Consider the following 19357-nt stretch of genomic DNA (forward strand, 5'->3'; position numbering starts at 1 on the left):
GGTCAGGTATACCTTATGTAGTTTGCTCATATGGTAATGTCAGGGCTGTGACTATTTTTAATGACATTTCTCTAGTGGCACTTACATAGTTTAAAGGTGTATTTTTAAGACTAGCTTATTTGACCTCCAGTTCGGTATACATCTTTCTGCTAATATGTTCTTACACTGAACTGTTCATTATAGTTATCCAGCATGGGTATCCCAGAAAACCTTTCCCGAGGCAAACTTCATCTAATCAAAGTAACTACTCCAGAGTGTGATACAGCAACAGAGATACTCCTTAACAATTTCAGTAACTTGAAAAGTACCACTGAAAAATGTGATTTAAAAAAAAAATAAAAAAAATACTGCTGATTGATTGATTTATTGAAACAATGTTATGCAGTTACATTACCTTGTCTGCATAGTAAAGTTCTTGGGTTCAGCCTTTTATCATCTGTACTTGTGATAATAAAATGGCATTCCTCTCAGGGAATGAGAACCATATATTACAGTATGTAGTGGTCTTGCTCTTTTTGGGTCACACAAGTATTTCTTGTTCATAGTTTGTCTGTCTTATGGAGACAGTCTTTTAAAATAAAAATTTTGTCATTCACTTCCAGTACCTTATTGACTTAAGTATTCCAAAGTTTCTGTTGCTTTTATGAAAGTTTGAAAATGTGGCAATTAATATGGGAAGCAGGTGAATTGTGAGAAGTTACGCTGCAGCTGCCCAAGATGCAATTCCATTGATGGTAATGCATGTTCTTTTTCCAAAGAGCATCCTTTAAGTTTTGAATGCTCAGAATCAGCAAGTGATTCTGAAGGCCTGAAATTTTGGGTGTTCAGTCTGAGGTATGTGAAAGCTAGGTGTCCGTTTTCTTTTATTATTATTTCTATTATTACTGTTTTTCCCAGTAATCCCAACTGATCCTTGTCCCCAAGAACCTCATGTTTCAGTGTGGTCTGTTAGCAAAAACCAAAACCCCCAAATGGAAGAAAAAAGTTGTTGATAACTACATGCTGTCTAAATGAAATAGAGCATATAGGTCATCCAATCAGTGAGCAAAACAAATCCCCGCATCCCTTAAAATGGCTAGAAACAGACCATCAAAGTGGAAATATGTTTGTATTTTCATGCTGTTTCTTCCAGAGAGAACGTGAAGTGCTGGCTAGCTGTCTTGTGGACACTTTTGGTTAGAGAAGTTGCATTCTCTTCCTATTTTTGTTTGTAAGCATTTGCTAAGTGTACACTTCCTTTATTCTACGAACAAGTTTTCATGTGGCTTTCCAGAAGAGTTTTGCAATGCAGGATTTTGTCCTTTCCCTTGAGAGTGATGCCTCAGCATACCTCATGACCTAAAGAACCTGTGATTCTTGCTCTTTGACTATTAGCTATGCTTCAAGGAGGTTATATCCCATCACTTAACTGAATACAATTGTTTCTGCTTTGTAATTCAGAAAATGTTAGAGTAGCAGCAGTCGTTACATGTCATGATCAAAAATTTAGCACTGATGCAGCAGTTGAAGTCCTTGAGATGTCAAGAGTGTTTTCACACTGGGACTTGTAATCAAAGGACACAAGTAACCTACTCCACATGTAGAGCAGAGCAGCAGCAGACACACGGAATATATTTTGATCCTCGCATTTTCATCATTGCCTTTAATGTATTTGGCTTGTTAACAAAGAAATCAAGAACCTAAATTCTTTAGAAACTGGGCTATGCTATAAAACATTTTGTTTCTCTTAGTGAAGAACAGAGGTCCCCCAGAACCTGAGAGAGGAAACAAGTCAGCCTACTCTTAAAAGCAGCTGTCTTGCTTCCTAAGTCACTTGTGCTCTGAGGCCATAAGCCATTGCTCCAGAAAAATATGCAGATATCTTTAAAAAAATGGGGAAAAAAAAAATTATACTTCATAACATTTGTTGAAGTTGCAAGTTCCTGTAGTCTAACCTTGGATAGACTGGTATCTCTGATGAAGTATGTGCTTGTGAAGTATGTTATTCTGAAGCCAGTGTAATGCTGTGCAATGGACTGGAAGTACTGACATCTTTTGTCTCTGAACTGTAGTAATTTTAGATTGCTATTCCTTTATTAATTAAAAAATGTGAAGAGAACAAAATAAACAACTACTTGTAATCATAATAATCCTGTCATTTTGATAACTAATGACCATTTGGTTTTTATTGCTGAGATAAGTCATAATTTTTTATTTTGGGGTACGGTTTACAGACATTAAGAGAGAAGTTGTAGCCTTCAGTATGTGTCTATGCAGAAAAGAGAAAGATTTGCCTGTTCTGTTAGGTATATGTCACCATCTTTGCAGGTTTCTGTGGTGAAATGAAGTTAAGTAGAATCAGCAAAATTACCCCTGAGGGTGGTAAAGGAACGAATTTTTGCAGTCTGTTATCTGAAGTGTGCTGACAGGAGATCTGCTTTAGATTTGGCACAGCTTCCTCCCCTAACAGGTAATAACAAGGGTGGGATCAGCCTTTGCTTTTGAGTAAGCTGGGGACACAATCACCGTACTCCTGTTAAGTGCATTACTATATTTAGCTATATTCTAAGCTCCTATTGCTAAACAATGTAATAATCTTATTTAACAATGTAAACAGTGACAGTTTAGTATTTTCCTGCAAGTTAAAAATTTATAAATAAGGATCTAGAGAAATGTATTGAAAATCAACTAAATCAGAATGGAACACCAAAGTTAGTCACTCCAGAACCAGGTGATGCAATGTCACGAGAAATCAGATCGCGTCAAATTATGTGTATGTGAACTAGCAAGTGGGATCCAGCAAGGGAAAAAGGTAACAAAAATGGCTTGGAACAACACTAACTTTAAAAAGAATGTCCTAACAGAATATATCATATTAAACTGATATAAAACTGAAGCAGCAGTTTTAACAGTTTTTGTTATCTAATATTGTAAATTTGTTTAAGACAATATAAGCTGTATGCATATCCCCTATTTGTGGAAGAGTTACCAATTTCATTATCTGGAAAAAAAATAAGAAGAAAAGGATTATAGCATTAATTCATACATAAAGTACAGTTGCCTGTCAAAAACGTGTCTGTAAAGAATCAAAAACTAGCAGAAAAAGGGGGATTGTGACTTCTATTTAGTTGGTTTTGCCACTCCATTGTCTTATCTCTCTCTTTTACTGTTTTTGCTTTGCTCTTCGGGAAATGAATCAGGAGTACGGCTGAAACTGGATTAGCCATTATAGGACTGCAGTCTCCTACAAGGTAGTTTCAGAATGATTTATTCTTCTTTGTTGCTCAAACTTAAGTGAATGGACCAAGAGCTGGAGTTTGTATCTGGTCTCTGATTGGGGTATTTTGTTAGCAACGTACCTTCTAAAGACCTGCCGGGTGGTTTCTCTGTATAACAGAGACTTCAGATAGAAGAGCCTTAATCAATTCAGGACAGTTGAGCAATGGAAAAGAGCTCCTGTCATTCTTACAAGCTTCTCTTCAGGAAGTGGTGATGGGACAGAACATTTCATCTAAATGTCCTGCCATGTAGAATCATAGAATAGTTTAGGTTGGAAAAGACCTTTAAGTTCATCAAGTCCAACTGTTAAACTAGCACTGCCAACTCCACCATTAAACCATGTCCCTAAGTACGACATCTACACATCTTTTAAATACCTCCAGGGATGGTGACTCAACCACTTCCCTGGGCAGCCTGTTCCAATGTTTGACAACCCTCTAGGTGAATAAATTTTTCCTAATATTCAATCTAAACATCACCTGGCGCAACTTGAGGCCATTTCCTCTTGTCCTATCACTTGTTACTTGGGAAAAGAGACCGACCCCCACCTCACTACACCCTCCTTTCAGGTAGTTGTAGAGAGCAATAAGGTCTCCCCTCAGCCTCCTTTTCTCCAGACTAAACAACCCCAGTTCCCTCAGCTGCTCCTCATAAGACTTGTGCTCCAGGCCCTTCACCAGCTTCATTGCCCTTCTCTGGACACACTACAGCACCTCAATGTCTTTTCTGTAGTGAGGGGCCCAAAACTGAACACAGGACTTGAGGTGCGGCCTCACCATTGCCCAGTACAGGGGAACAACCACCTCCCTGCTCCTGCTGGCCACACTATTTCTGATGCAGGCCAGGATGCCGTTGGCCTTCTTGGCCACCTGGGCACACTGCTGGCTCATATTCAGCCGGCTGTCAACCAGCACCCCCAGGTCTTTCTCTGCTGGGCGGCTTTCCAGCCACTCTTCCCCAAGCCTGTAGCGCTGCGTGGGGTTGTTGTGACCCAAGTGCAGGACCCAGCACTTAGCTTTTTGAACCTCATGCAGTTCGCCTTGGCCCATGGATCCAGCTTGTCTAGGACCCTCTGTAAAGCCTTCCTACCCTCAAGCAGATCAACACTCCTGCCCAACTTGATGTCATCTGCAAACTTACTGAGGGTGCAACTCGATCCCCTCATCCAGATCATTGATAGATATTAAATAGAACTGGCCCCGATACTGAGCCCTGGGGAACATCGCTTGTGACCGGCTGCCAACTGCATTTTAACTCCATTCACCACCACTCTTTGGATGTGGCCATCCAGACAGTTTTTTACCCAGCAAAGAGTATGCCCACCCAAGCCATGAGCAACCGCTTTCTCCAGGACAATGCTGTGGGAAATGGTGTCAAAGGCTTTACTAAAGTCTAGGTAGGCAACATCCACAGCCTTTCCCTCATCCACTAAGCAGGTCACCTTGTCATAGAAGGAGATCAGGTTAGTCAAGCAGGACCTGACTTTCATAAACCCATGCCGATGGGGTGGGCCTGATCACCTGGTTGTCCTGTACATGCCGTGTGATGGCACTCAAGATGTTCTAGTCCATAACCTTCTCTGGCACCGAGGTCAGATTGACCGGCCTGTAGTTCCCCAGATCCTCCTTCTGGCCCTTCTGGTAGATGGGCATCACATTTGCTAATTTCCGGCCAACTGGGACCTCCCTGGTTAGCCAGGAGAGTTGATAAATTATTGAAAGTGGCTTGGTGAGCACTTCAGCCAGCTGCCTCAGTACCCTTGGGTGGATCCCATCCAGTCACATAGATCTGTGTGTCTAAGTGGTGTAGCAGGTCACTAACCATTTCCCCTGGGATTATGGGGACTTCCTTCTGCTCCCCATCCCTGTCTTCCAGCTCAGGTGGCTGGGTACCCTGAAAACAACTGGTCTTACTATTAAAGACTGAGGCAAAGAAGGCATTAAATACCTCAACCTTTTCCTCATCCTTTGTCACTATGTTTCCTGCCACGTGCAATAAAGGATGGAGATTCTTTTTACCTGTCCTTTTGTTGCCAATATATTTATAGAAATATATTTATTGTCTTTTATGGCAATAGTAATGTTAAATTCTAGCTGGGCTTTGGTCCTTCTAATTTTCGCCCTGCATAACCTCATGACATCCTTGTAGTCCTCCTGAGTTGCCTGCCTCTTCTTCCAAAGGTCATAAACTCTCTTTTTTTTTCCTGAGTTCCAGCCAAAACTCTCTGTTCAGCCAGGCTGGTCTTCTTCCCTGCAGGCTTATCTTCTGGCACATGGGGACAACCTGCTCCTACACCTTTAAGATTTCCTTCCTGAAGAATGTATCTGGAAATCTTCCATGCTGAAATATAGAAAGGTCACTTGTTTTTAAAATCTACTTCCCTTAACTTTTAAAAGTGAATAGAATTGTCTCTCTAATTGCAGCATAGCAATTCTGTACTGTTTGTAATTTCTTGATATTGCAAAGTCTGAACACTTTAATAAGCAGGTAATTCAGGGAGGTGTTTTTACTGTTTAGTATGGGTTCTTGTTTAATGCCTAGGGAAGAAGGACTGGAAGAGAAAGCTGGAACATTTACTTCTGGATCCTTTAGGTGTATTAATCTGTGCTATGTGTTTATTGTCTAACATGTCTATTTAAATAAAAATTCCATATCTTTTTACAGGGCTATCATTGAACAGTTCATATACCGCCCTGATGCCGGTAGAAAATCAGCAGTTTATTATCTACTTCAGACATTTTTCTAGCTAGACACATGTTCTAGACTGGTTTAACCATAGTTATAACCACACAAAAAAATTCTGCTAAAAGTGTATATAGTGGATCTTCTATTAAACTTCACTTACACTGCTGATGTTTTGAAAAAACTTGCTGACTGGTGTAGATTATCTTCTGATGTGAACATATTAGTTACATGACATCACAACTTGTGCAAAATAGGTCTGTGGTGTTGGAGGTACATTCACAAGGCACACCAGTGTAGCATCCATGTTTTTAGGTACCCTGTCGCACACAGGCTTTCCAAGCATGGTGTGGAAGAGTTAATATCTAAGATTTAGAGAAGCCAAGTTAGATCTAAGTTAACTCCAAGAAGAAATATCGAGGGAGGAAGATGGAAAGGAATTAGGTAGGTATATATTCCTAGAAAGCACCCTAGGATTTAAGTCATTTGTCAAGGTCAGCTGTTTCTCATGAAAAACAGTGAAGCTGCTGAATCTCCTCTTGAGACTGAAGAGTATATGGGTAGGGTGCTCAGCTAGGATGAATCCTGATTTTGGAGGCTGTGACATCTGGCTTCCTTGCTTCCCAAATGAATTATCTTAACTAACAGACTAAAGGTACTTTGGAGAGTGTATCTTTCAGTCTCTTCCACTGACATACTTTATTAGTTAATGAAGAATTTCCCTCAGATTTTAAGCAGCTCACTAAGCATTACCTTTCTCTCAGAGCTGAGGAAACTGAAGCAGAGATCAAGTAACAGACTGAAAAGTTACAAGGACCAGAAGTGGACCCCACAATTTCCAGGTTCCCAGGGGACTCCATGACTGCTAAACTTTATTACAGTTAAGCTGATGTCTTAATACTTGCAGCAATAAATAAAAAGAATGGCAGGGAATTCAAAGTGATACCATATTTCTTAGCTTAATTGTTTAGACTCTTGTCTGTATCTTACCTTAACAAGATATAGCACAGCTGTTACATATAGGTGTAGAAAAACTATAATAATTTGTTGCGTGCTACAAAAGTGAGGATGTGGTGGTTGTATCTTGGAAGCTGTTACGTGGGCAGCCTCCTTATTTAATACTCATAATAGTCTTCTAATTCAGTTCCTCAGCACTGAAGGTTTTGGTTTAAGATACAATGAGAACCTTTCTATTTGTACTTTGTAAAGCAGCTTGAGAGAGAAGAAAAGAGTCCAAAACATATACTCACTATTGCAAAGAGCTGTAATTGCACCATTCTAAGGCACAGTAGTTGCAAATTACATCAATAACTTAACTGCCACTGTAGCTTTAATTCTTTTAGCATAGATTCTCACTGAAGAAAAAAATGCATAAAACTTGAGTAAGGGCTTTGCTGTTACGAGGATCCAGTTTTAACTGCAATTGCTACAAACAGTGGCTTTCAGCCTCATGGCTTGTCTATTTGTGTGTTTTTTACAAAATTATATTCTTTCGGAACACAGTTTGGATCTATGATTTTTCTGGTTTTATAAGATATTTGCAGCCTTTAGTCCTCATGGGGCTTTCAGGAAATTGCAACAAATTGTTTTCTTCTGAGTCTGGTGGCTGTGCATTGATTCATCATAGATGCCAGCCTGTAGAAAGCCTGCCAGCTTAAGCTGGCATTTCTGGCCATTCAGGGACAAGCTAGGAAACAAATTATATCCAAAGTTTCCAGTAAAAAAGAATACTGAAGAGCTTGGGTCTTCCCCCCTCTTCTGCAGTTGAAAAGGGGGGAGTGTTACTGGGATGGGGAAACCCATTCCAGGACCCATTCCTGACTAAGGACAAGCAGCCCCATGTCTAAAAGAGGAAAAACTTTTATGTACTTTCCTCTAGGATATGTGACTCAGTGCAGTTTCTAAGCACGTACTGACAAAGGTTTGCAGAAGGTATATTGGGTGCGTGTGAGCTGCCCTAGGTTCAGTGCTTCTTACCAAGGGATTGTCACTTTGAATGCACAGGAATGAGCTGTTGCTCCCGAGATAAGGTGAGACCAGTCAAAAAGCACTGGTTGCGCTAGGTATGAGGAAAGAAAAAGTATAATTAGGACATAGTAACAGTTTATATAGGATCCATGATTTGGCAGTATCCATGGCAATTTTCCTGCTGTTCTCTGGATTTGGATGCAGGGAAGCAATCACAGAAGCACTGTTACCCTCCTTGGAGGTCTATAGGAGCCCTGTGATGTCTTTTATTAAGCAGAAATTATTGGGGTAAGAAGGTGACTGTTTATAAGATGAAGTGAAAATAAAATGATCAAATGTCACTTCTGGTACCATATTGGCACCTTGAGCCACAAATCACTGGAGGCATGGGGAGCACACCAGCAGTGTATTTTGCCATGTTCTTACACTCTTCCTTAGCTTACAGGCAATTGAGACAGACAGAATACAGACTTGTCCGAGCCCTTAATTTGACCTCACATTTGTTCACCACTTTATTTTCTTTTCAAGCACATACTCGCTTAGACCTCAAAAACTTAATGTAGATCGGCTTCAGTATTGCTAGCAGAAGAAAGGCTAGTGGTATTACTTAGTAGTCATTGCCAAAGTGTATTCTCTACATTTTCAACATTACCTAGAAATGAAATAAAGCTTAAAGAAGTAATGTACATGCATGCTGTGAAGATATTTGTATGGATAATAAAGTTTTGCATTTTTTGTACTGCTGCCATTCAAACATTTAGTAAAAGCACTTGGCAAATGCTAATGAATTTGTTCCCACAACAGAAGCACGGAGATGATGGCCAACATTTTTCAAATTTAAGTATCTAAAATTAGACACCAAAGTGCTTTTAGAACCCATAATAAAAATGATTGAATTTTTACAACTGTGGAATACTCACAGCTCTCTGCAAGTGGCTTCATTACTCATACAAAATATAAGCACTTGTGGAAGACATACGATTTCTCCCACCAGCATGGAAAGAAAAGCCTTGTCCTATTAAAGTTAATTGCCAAGCTCTCATTCACGTTCAGGGAGTCAGTATTTCATTCCTTGGCTCTAGGATGGCAGCAGCTGATGCTGTGTCACTGGGGCTGCCGCTAAGAGTTTTGAAACTGATTTCAGTGGGAGTTTTGCAACTGATCTCTGAGGGTTGGACCACTGCTGGCTGACTGTTCTGGTAAGTAATTGTATATATGCTTATTTACAGCATATCAGTTTTCAGCCCTAGGGTCCACAGAAAGAGGAACAACAACAGCAACAATGAAGCTGACCATGCCTTAGGTCAACAAAAAAATAGAACACACTAGAGACCACAGACTTGCTGAAATACTATGACACTAGATAAACAAGGATAAAATTAGAAAGTAGTTTAAATTCTCATAAGGATATGTACTCAAGATTAAGAAAAAAATTCCAGAAAAAGTTGTTGTCCATAATGCTAGCAAGCAAAACACTTCTGTAAGGGTGGGAATGAGGGAGGGAGGAAGGGAGGAAGGGAGGGAGGGAGGAAAGCAAGAGAGAATCTCAAATCAGCCCTCCTGACCTCCACAGATAAGGATCAGGTTGCATAAAGACGAACTTGCATTTTAAAATATAAACTTGGAAAAACTGCATATTTCTTACTGGTAACTCTTCTAGAGAGATACATAGTTTAAAAAAATCTTAGGAAAACTAGATTTATCTAGCATCAAAACCTTTTAATTTTTTCCCTGCCTGAGTCAAGTTTTTGATGTTTATTGGATTTTTGGCCCATCCTGTTTATACTCCTTATGAATATCAACCTTGTGGATAACTCTTGCAGATGCAACTTTCTTCCCAGACTGAACTGACCTGGATACACAACATGCACAACAACACTGCCGAAACTCCGCAGACAGCTGGAACGGGTAATGAGACTTTGTCCACACAGTCACCGAGCTCCGAGTTTTCACTGGGTGTGCTGGTGCTGCTGGCTTTCCTCATGGTGTTGCTAGCTCTGGTCACCATCCTTGGAAACATCCTGGTGATCCTTGCTTTCATCATGGACAGAAACCTCAGGCATCGGAGTAACTATTTCTTTCTCAATCTTGCTATTTCTGACTTTGCAGTGGGTAAGTCACAACTGTGGAGGCATGTACTATCTGTTTCCTAGGAATCTTAGGAGAAGCAATGGGGTTTATTTTCTGGGTGGTTTTCTTCTAAGAGAACTCTTTCCCAGCTGTGTGTCTAGGGGAAGGGTAAGGAATGGTAGAAGCTGCGTGAAGTGTTTTAGCAGCCTATTATTTTTCAGAAATAAATAGATCCGTTGACAGGTAAACAGGTAATGTTTAATGTTATTGCTTCAGGAAAAAATACCACTGTGCATGAATCTTTGTGGAATAACAAAGAATTGGAGTTTGTGAAGAGTCTTGACTAAAATCTAGATAGTCAAATCAATACAGCATATATTATCTGGCAGATCTTGCATACATGGTTGATACCTTCTATTTCAATCTATTCTCACACAATATAGATAATCACCTGAAGTTTGCAACTAAATAGTGATGAATAGTATTTTTAAACATTTTGCTGTACATGCTCTATCTAGAGTCATACCTTAGGAATATGTGTTTGTATAGGTAAATAAAAATAACAACTCAAACAGTTTTTACAAAGCTCGATCTTATACATATATTTATACATAGCGACACATTTTATTTTGAAACTTGTACTGAGACAAAAAGTACAATTAAAATGCTAGTGTGATGTGCAATTGCAGATTGATGTATTGCAATGTTCTGTGAAGTGTTGAGTGTCTCTGGTAAAAGTCTTGGGTAAATTATTGAGTATGCAGAAGTATGGTTTTAAACAAGTGTGGCTATTTCATGAAATCTATATTCTGCCTTGTCACATCACAAGAAAATATTTTTTAAACTGTTTTTATTTTACTTTTTTTACCTACTCATTTAAAAAGGATACTGAAAGAACAGAAGAAACTCTTCTTGAAATTTATTGCCAGTGTCAGAAGTTCTGTTAGGGGCATGGCTTCTAATAGTCCGGTCCTCATGATGTCCAGATCTCCTTGTATAGTCTTTTGATCCCATCCCCCATACACTTGATGTCTTCTTCCATCTTATAACGGCCTTGCTGTGCTGCAGAGATCTTGCTGCCTGCTGTCCAGCTATAGTACACAGGAAAAAACTACAGCAGTGAACAAAAAACCAACGTACAGAGTGGTGTTCTGTCATCTGGCTCACAGTCTAGAACCATATTAAATAAATACCATAATCTAGCTGAGAAGTATGAGGTAAATAATGTCCTCTATCAAAGAAGGAAGTAGAGCTTACTTGGCATTACCTAACTTCCATAAATTTTTGGTTTGTGATATTATGTTTACTTGAATGTCTAGTTTTTCATTCTAAATTTGGTTAAAAGCTTTGCATACTGATTTGTATTTCTGTAGCTACTTAATTTAGGTTCAGGGTACACCAGTGTTATCCTTAATTTCTGCTTGATCCTTGTTGCTAAAAGCACACACTTTCATGCTTGTAGAGCCCTTTGCTAAAAGCACACACTTTCATGCTTGTAGAGCCCTTTGCTAAAAGCACACACTTTCATGCTTGCAGAGCTATATATATTCTTTTTATATTTTTAATCTATCTGATTTTGACCTTCAACAGCTTTTGCTTTATCTCTATGCTTCTGGACCTATAGCTGGATTTGAAGACATCTCTTGATTCTTAGTAGAGGGAGAATAACTGGAATTGCAAGATTTTTAGGGAAATGGAAACTATCAAGATACCCTTCAGTACCTGATACAGGAGTACATGCTATTACAAAGTAAATCTAAAGTTGAAACAATACCCTTTCTTTCCTCCCTGCGAATGTTAAAATCTGTAATATAACCTTTTGCTTGAAAGAGCAAGTGTTAGTTGCTGTGTAGATGTAGTAATTCCATTTCATTAAAGTGTTGATGCTGTTCACTGTGTTTCTGCATCACAGCAAACTACACCGTTAGCTCGTCAGACTCTCAAGGCTGCATTGTTTGACAGTGTGTGTAGTGTGACCACCTAGAAATTCATTAAAATGAGCTCATGTTGGCATTTTCACAACATTTGGATTTAACAGCCTAAATTCAGATAGCCATGGGTGTGGGTCACTCATGTATGTTTCCACTGTTTGGTGTGTTCCCGCAGATAATACCCTATCAGCTCATTACTGAAAAGTGGTTATGATCAAGAATTATGATGAGAAGAAATGTTATACTGGGTGTACTTAATTAACTGTGCAGTTTTTGTCAGACTTTTGACCATACAGTTTTAAAGGTTAGCCTGAAATTCATATTGTATTTCTATAGAAGTTTTTTTCTGGAGCACTTTTGGACACCATATCATGCTTCTAAGAGGTTACAAGCATGGCAATTAGATAATTTATTGTAGAAAAGAGTTAGTAAATTACATTGGGGGGGAGTTTTTTTGTTTATTTGTTTGTTTTAATTTCAGTAGTTAATACAGAATAGTGTTTACTTTAGCAGGTAAAAAAGTCAGCTGCTCCTTCCTTTAGTAGGTGATGTAAACAGGAGAAGTAATAATGATATCCAATAAATGCGATACACCTTTCAGAAAGGTATTATAAGAATGTTACTGGTGCCTAGTTTGTAGTAAAATGTTCATTGGTTGCATGAGAATACAAATACTTGCACATGGCAATTCTAGTCAGTATCGTGCTTTTATCAGATACTGCAGAAATGTTTCTGTGCTTTCACGAGCACTGCCTGCAGTGCTGACTGATGTGTGCATTTGGTTTATTTCCATAGGTGCGTTCTGTATGCCTTTGTACATCCCTTATGCCCTGACAGGGACGTGGCACTTGGGAAGAGGCCTGTGCAAGATCTGGCTAGTTATGGACTATCTCCTGTGCACAGCTTCAGTGTTTAACATCGTCCTTATCAGCTACGACCGTTTCCTGTCAGTTACAAAAGCTGTAAGAAGAACATTTCTAATTATTGCTTTATATATATTGAGATTTCTATAAAACTTCTTTCTGGAGAAACGATGATGCTTCAATGTTGCATTGGGACTTAGAGATAGGACAATGCCTCGCCTATGATTTCAATGTTTCCCTCCTGCCATCTGGATTAGGAATTATTTAATTACACCACAGAGGAGGTGGGATGGTCAAGGTAGGAAAGGGGCAGCAGAGGTGTGGAGAACTTGGGCTTTGGTCATTATAAGAGTAGTAATGAAAACTAAGTTGAGTTGAGGATGTGCTTATGCTTGGGATGAATTTTAAAAGGACAAGAGGGTATGGAGAGATATGTGGGACAGACTGACTGAAGATCAGATGACAATCTGTGTTACCACAGGGGGTGATTGACATGTGCTGCCAACAAGCAGTTGGGTGGAAAGTAGTCCCCTGAAGTGCAAAGAACGAATCAAAATATGCAGAGAAGTAAGAGGTGTTTCTTGAGTTTATCATTCTTCTGCTTCAGCAGATATCTGAGGAATCCAGTGGTAAATATTATCATTCACCATTTCTAAGCTCTGCATGGTGTTTGGTCCAGATGGAAGATGATCAACATCCTTTACTTTTAATGAGTCTGCTAGTTCAAGTGACATAGGCTGTGTTAGATTGGGAGGTTCTCATTTGGGAAGTGCTGAGACAATACCTAATCTTTCTCTTCTTCCCCTGTGTTGTGGTTTTAGGGTTGGTTGTTGCTGCTTTTTTTTTTTAAGCTGAACAATAAAGTATGAAAATCCCTGCATTTAAGAAATAGTAATATTAAAAAATATTAATGAAGTTGCAGAGCTGAGAATGTGAGAAATGTAAATTAAAAAGGCCTCTGCAACCCAACCGAGCTCTGTGTTCTTATGCACTGTTGATGGTCTTCATTTACATGATCACATTCTGGTTTTCTCCTTTAGGTAATTAGGATGGAGTGAGTCCATGAGTGTGTAACACAGGGTAGTTATCCAAAGAAAAGATACCATGCTTCCTCTTTGACTTGGGATCCACCTCTGCCTCTGCTGCAAACCTAGCTTGTGGCCAGGGGCCAGTCATTTCAGACTTAACTGTGAAGCTGTGCTGAGCTTCCTGTTTTCTGCTTACTGAACGCAGATGCTTGTGGTCTTGCAAAGGGCTGCAAATTAATTACTGCAGAACTGGAGCTATGCTCTGAGACTATATGATGCTTTAAGATGTAGAGGAGTCTGAATCTTCAGGCTACAGATGTTTGAAACAGAGAATCTAAAATAATGTGTGTAACACTGCACTACTGCTTAGTTACTCACTGGTAAAATAGGGACAATGCCCCTTGCATCGTATGTGGCTGTGAAGATACCATTCATTAATATTTGTATAGCATGCACGTGCTACCCTAATGAAAAGCACAGGAAGCTAATGAGGAAGGTAGTAGCTCTGGGTCTGAGGAAAGCCTGGGATGAAAAATGTTGAACAGTATGGAGGAAATAAAGTTGTCCAGCTTCTCATTAACTGATTATCTTATGCTCTGAAAGAAGCGGGGGACCAAGAACTAGAAGTATGTATTGTACATACTGGCTGGGCTATTACAAGGGCGGTTTTGACTCTTGTATTTCCTAACTTTGGATGACATGATTTTAATTCTTAATATTTTTTTCAAAGATACATATTTATGGCTAGAGAGTAAAATAAATTAACGCAGTCTGGGTAGGCATAAAAAAAAGATTTGCAATAATGCAATGACCTGTTTACAAGGTAAAGCGAATGTTAAAAGAGAATGTTTCAATAAAGTAAGGGATGTAAAAGCATATGTGTGGGATAGATTTTTCTGCTATGGCAACAGGAAACACTATTAAAAATTACATTGTCTAGTGTTTGCAGTATCACATGGCAATCTGGCTAATACAGAAGGCTTCTACTTTTGCCTCTGCAGGAAGAAAGTCCCACAGCTGCTTTTACTCTCCTCTGAGCCTGGGCATTTAATGAAACATAAACTGATTCCTTATTGCTACCTTACTGTGGTAGTGATGAAAACAAGCCATGTCCTTTCACACCTGGAAGCCAAACGGGAGTTTAGCAATCATAATTTCTAGTCCTCTCCAATCCCAAGTATTCAAATCAATCACAGAGCTATAGTATTTGATAAGCAACACTAACAGAGTTTTTCAGGACCTTACATAAGTGAAGATTTTCTACATGTCTGGGCAATTACAGAACAAATGCAGTATTTGACTTGCTTGCTTATGTTTTTTGAGATAGTTGTTCCAAAATGTTGCCTGAATACGTGACATGTCCTTTTCCCTCGCAGGTATCTTACAGAGCCCAGCAGGGAATAACGTCCAACCCTGTTGTCAAGATGGTGGCCATCTGGGTCTTTGCCTTCCTCCTCTACTGCCCAGCAATCCTCTTTTGGGAGCACGTGGCCGGACACAGTGTGGTAGCGGCAGATCAGTGCTACGCCGAGTTCTTTGACAACTGGTACTTCCTCCTGTGCGCGTCCACCCTGGAGTTCTTCGTGCCGCTGCTCTCGGTGGCCTACTTCAACATGCACATCTTCCACAACATCCAGAGGCGCCAGCGGCACGGCAGCACGCAGGACTGCCAGCCTCCAAGGAGCAGCAGCCTGTCCTGGAGGTTTTGCTTCTTGCCAAGGCCAGGAGCATCTTCTCCTCCATCGGAAGCAGAGGACAGCGTTTCATCATTAGCAAGGTCATGGAGACCAGCAGTGATGGGTAACTGTCCATCTCCAACACAAACAAGTCCCACGGCTCTCAAAAAGGACTTCTCTGTTTCTTTCCGCTCAAGGACTGGGTCAAAACTGCAGCGGGACAAGAAAATTGCTAAGTCGCTTGCCATAATTGTATGTGCCTTTGCCATTTGCTGGGCCCCATACACTTTGCTAATGATTATTCGTGGGGCCTGCCAAGGAACCTGTGTCCATAACTCCCTGTATGAAATAACCTTTTGGCTTTTGTGGCTCAATTCCTCCCTGAATCCATTTCTCTACCCTCTCTGTCATATGAGGTTTCGAATGGCTTTCATGAAAATATTATGTCCCCAAAAGCTTGCGACATTGAGATCAGGTAACACACCTTCTTTTTAGAGAGTTAAAATGAATGACTTACAGATAAGGTTCCGCTCTTATTTAGTGCTATTTTTTCATATGTATCTTCAACAGAAATAGAGAAAAGACTTTTGTTTACTAATGGCATTGGTTAAAAGTGCAGCAGAGGTATGTATTTGCCCTGATTTTGCTAGTTTTTGGAATCTTGTTTTTGTTTTTGCTGGTATGATGCCAGGTTAAACACCATCTAATGCATTGAAAAGAATAACAAGTTTTGCTGGATGTCCTTCTTGGTTTGTGGGTTTGAGGTAATTTTTTCTTTACTTTTTTTTTTTATATATATATGTAGAGCTGGTACTATGAAAGAACTCTTCTATACAGGTTCATTGGAGGGAGATACCTGTTTGTGTATGTGCTGAGTTAAAATTTATGTCCTATTTGTGAACCTAAAGCTATCAGTGAAGGAGCAGTTCTGCTACATTTTCGAAAGGTTGTATAAGTACTCACAGGAGTGGTATAATTTTGTTTTAAAAACTATTATGAAGACAAGATAGTGCCCTTGTAGTCATTATAATGCCCACAGTGAGCAATATGCAAGTCATGGGCTTGCCTAATGGACTGCCTAATCCAGCATATCTGTCCTTTTCTGATTTTAATATAGTCCATACCTGGTGTTGCAGGACACAGTACACATAATTTAGTAATTCTGGATGATTGTCAGAGAATGAAAGTTTCCATGGTAGTGGAATTTTGAGATTGGTTATCAGAATTGTCACAGGCATAAATGGTTGTTATTCTTTTCACCAGTACTGTCTTTTCTCCTGACAGTGGCTGCCTCTTTGGTCATGCTTAAATGATATTTAGTGCCAGAATTGTGCACTATTTAATTACCTAAAAGGTAGGCCAGCTTGGGTACATGGTCACATTCCTGTTGAATTAGCAGAGTAAGCAATACAAAGTTCACTCTGGATTTATGATTTTGGCTGGCTATGCGAGAATAGACAATACGCTCTTGGGTGTAAAGCTTTGCAAGTGCAAAGATATTCCATCAAAATGTCTGGAACAAATTTGAACTGACAGAATGATTTTTATACTAGATCAGGTCTTTGTGTCCTGTTACTGTGACATTATATGGATTTTCTCTGCCACTGAACCACTATCAAACTGGATTTTTTCTATCACTGAACAAGGGTCATATTAACTGCTTGAGAATGGGATTCACAGAGGTCTGAAAGCTGACACAGAGGGGATCTCAAGCAGCTGTTAATAAACAAAGCAGTTGAATATGCAGTGCTGAAAGGAGTGGGTAGATGTGTTGGAGAAGGCAATGGAGCTTGATTATAACCCATTCCATGTGTCAAATTTTCTTACCTTGTGTTGGGTGTTGCAACTCACCCAGAAGGCTTTCATGGATGGGTAAGTGAGAGTCACTGGTAAATTTTTTTCCTCCTCTTTAATATAATTTTCTTTCCTCTTTGTGTATACATAGAAATGTATAAAATATGGAAAGAGAAATCTGATTCACAAAACAATGAAGAATAATAGTCAGTTTAAATAGTATTTTTTTATCTAATCTGAAATTGGCTGTACAAATGTTGCAAAAGCAAAGTATTCCTTTGCAAGCACAACTCAAATGCATGTAAGCAGCTTAAACATAGCACAAAAGTTCATGGCTTTGAGGAGCTAGAATGCCATTCTGTTCAGAGATCTGGAACAGAAGACTTCTCTTGCCAGTTTTTACACTGGTGGAAGATTATCTTTTACCGTTCATTCTTGTTATGCTTCCTTGCCTCACATAGACAATGTTATGGATTGTAAGCCTGATTGCTAAGACAGATACAGCTTCAGGAGGTCATTGATTCAGCACAGCTGTTTTCACTCTTACGAGCTAAGGTGCTGGCATAGGTTTTGTGGGGTTTGTTTTTCTGTGAGGCTTAAAAAACAAAACACACATTTAAAACATTTATAGAATAGCTGGTATGCTAAATAAACATCTGTTAAGAAGAGAAACTGAAGGTAGTCCCAAAATGGGAAAGTATTTGAGTTGTCTGCTTTTTTATCCCTATGCTTGTAATGTAAAAATTCAGTTTGCATTTTGTGATTAAAGAATGTGTTGTTTACTTTGGAAGAATGGCCTACAAAATTATTGACTAGGTAAACTGTATCCAGCTACATTTTGTAGTATTGGAAAGCTAGTTTGTCAGGGAGCACAATCGGCAGCAAATTTGAAACCACATAGAGTAGTGAAGCTATTAATGTTTTTGATGATGTTCTATATTACACACACTGTGTTCAAACTATTCTGTCACACCATTCCTGTATACTTGAAGAATTTGTGGTATCTCTCTAATTGTTGAAAATTTTGCTTAGTGCTCCCAGGGTAAGTCAAGCACTTAGTTTCTGTGCTCACAGCATCAAAGCTGTCTTGGTCAAGGTGGCATCCTAAGTCTTCTCCCTATCAGATATTTTGCAGGGTTATGGTAAGATACTTATTCAACATTTGTTCTTGGGCTTACCTTTTTATGCACTGACACAAATGGACTATGCTTGCCAAAATGATTTCTAAGCCAAGTCTCTCTATCTACTCACTCATCCATTTCACCATTTCATGTCCTTGAATGTTCTTCTGTCTTTGCAGATGTCCAACAGGTCTTGTAAATACATGGTGACAGCAGGCGTATGAGTCGGTGAGGTTCAACTCAAACCACAACAGTGTTTTTCTAACTTGACCCTCTCAGGTCTTAAAAAAGACCCCAAACAAATAAAACATACATGTTGGAAGAAATTGTGTTATCTTTTTTTTTTTTTAAATTTTTTTTTTAATTTCTGGGATGAGTAACCATAATGATTGTCCTAATGTCTGTCTCCTTTATGTTAGGCTGTGGTTTTCCTCCACAGGAAGGAAGGAGAGACCACATAGATTTCTCCCTCAGCCCCATGAAGGACTGTAACTAAAACTTCAACATTTGATTTTTAAAAGCAAATGACTACTCTCCCCTTGTCCACTAATCTAGTCATTTTATCACAGAAGACAACGAAGTTGCTCAGGCATGATTTACCCTTGGTAAACCAATGCAGACTGTTCCCAGTCACCTTTTCCTCCCTCCAGTTCTCAGAAACGCCTTCCAAGAGGACTTGCTCCATTATTTTCCCAGGGACCAAAGAGAGGCTGACCTTTTGTCCTTGAGGCATCATTTGAAGATGGTTGCAACATTTGCGTTTCTTCAGTTGTCGGGAACCTCCCTTCATCTCTGTGACCTGTCAAAAAGGATAGAAAGTGGCCTTGCAAGGATGGTAGCTGGTTCTCTCAGCAGCCTTGGGTGCAGTCCATTGGGTCCCACAGACTCTTATGGGTCAAGTCATCTCAAGTAATTCCTGCCTTATTCTCACCTGCTCCTGCCAGGTCTCCTCCTTGAACTCATTCA

The 19357-nt window shown here is 39.5% G+C and overlaps 1 protein-coding gene across 1 annotated transcript; it reads left to right on the plus strand.

Moving 5' to 3' along the window:
* Positions 1-9558: 9558 nt before the first annotated feature.
* LOC142029447 (histamine H3 receptor-like) lies at positions 9559-18827 on the plus strand. The gene is made up of 3 exons (XM_075024298.1): positions 9559-10020; positions 12705-12871; positions 15177-18827. The coding sequence occupies exons 1-3, from the start codon at positions 9732-9734 to the stop codon at positions 15969-15971; spliced, it is 1251 nt and encodes a 416-aa protein (XP_074880399.1). The 5' UTR covers positions 9559-9731; the 3' UTR covers positions 15972-18827.
* The last annotated feature ends 530 nt before the right edge of the window (positions 18828-19357 follow it).

This window comes from Buteo buteo, chromosome 3, assembly GCF_964188355.1.
Source record: "Buteo buteo chromosome 3, bButBut1.hap1.1, whole genome shotgun sequence".
In the NCBI taxonomy this organism is placed as follows: domain Eukaryota; kingdom Metazoa; phylum Chordata; class Aves; order Accipitriformes; family Accipitridae; genus Buteo; species Buteo buteo.

What these genes read in the sequence shown, in the direction of transcription:
- LOC142029447 (XM_075024298.1), top strand. Translation starts at nt 9,732, where the DNA reads ATGCAACTTTCTTCCCAGACTGAACTGACCTGGATACACAACATGCAC. An exon ending in TATTTCTGACTTTGCAGTGG is followed by an intron (nt 10,021 to 12,704) that starts GTAAGTCACAAC and finishes TTATTTCCATAG; the next exon opens with GTGCGTTCTGTATGCCTTTG. An exon ending in TCCTGTCAGTTACAAAAGCT is followed by an intron (nt 12,872 to 15,176) that starts GTAAGAAGAACA and finishes TTTCCCTCGCAG; the next exon opens with GTATCTTACAGAGCCCAGCA.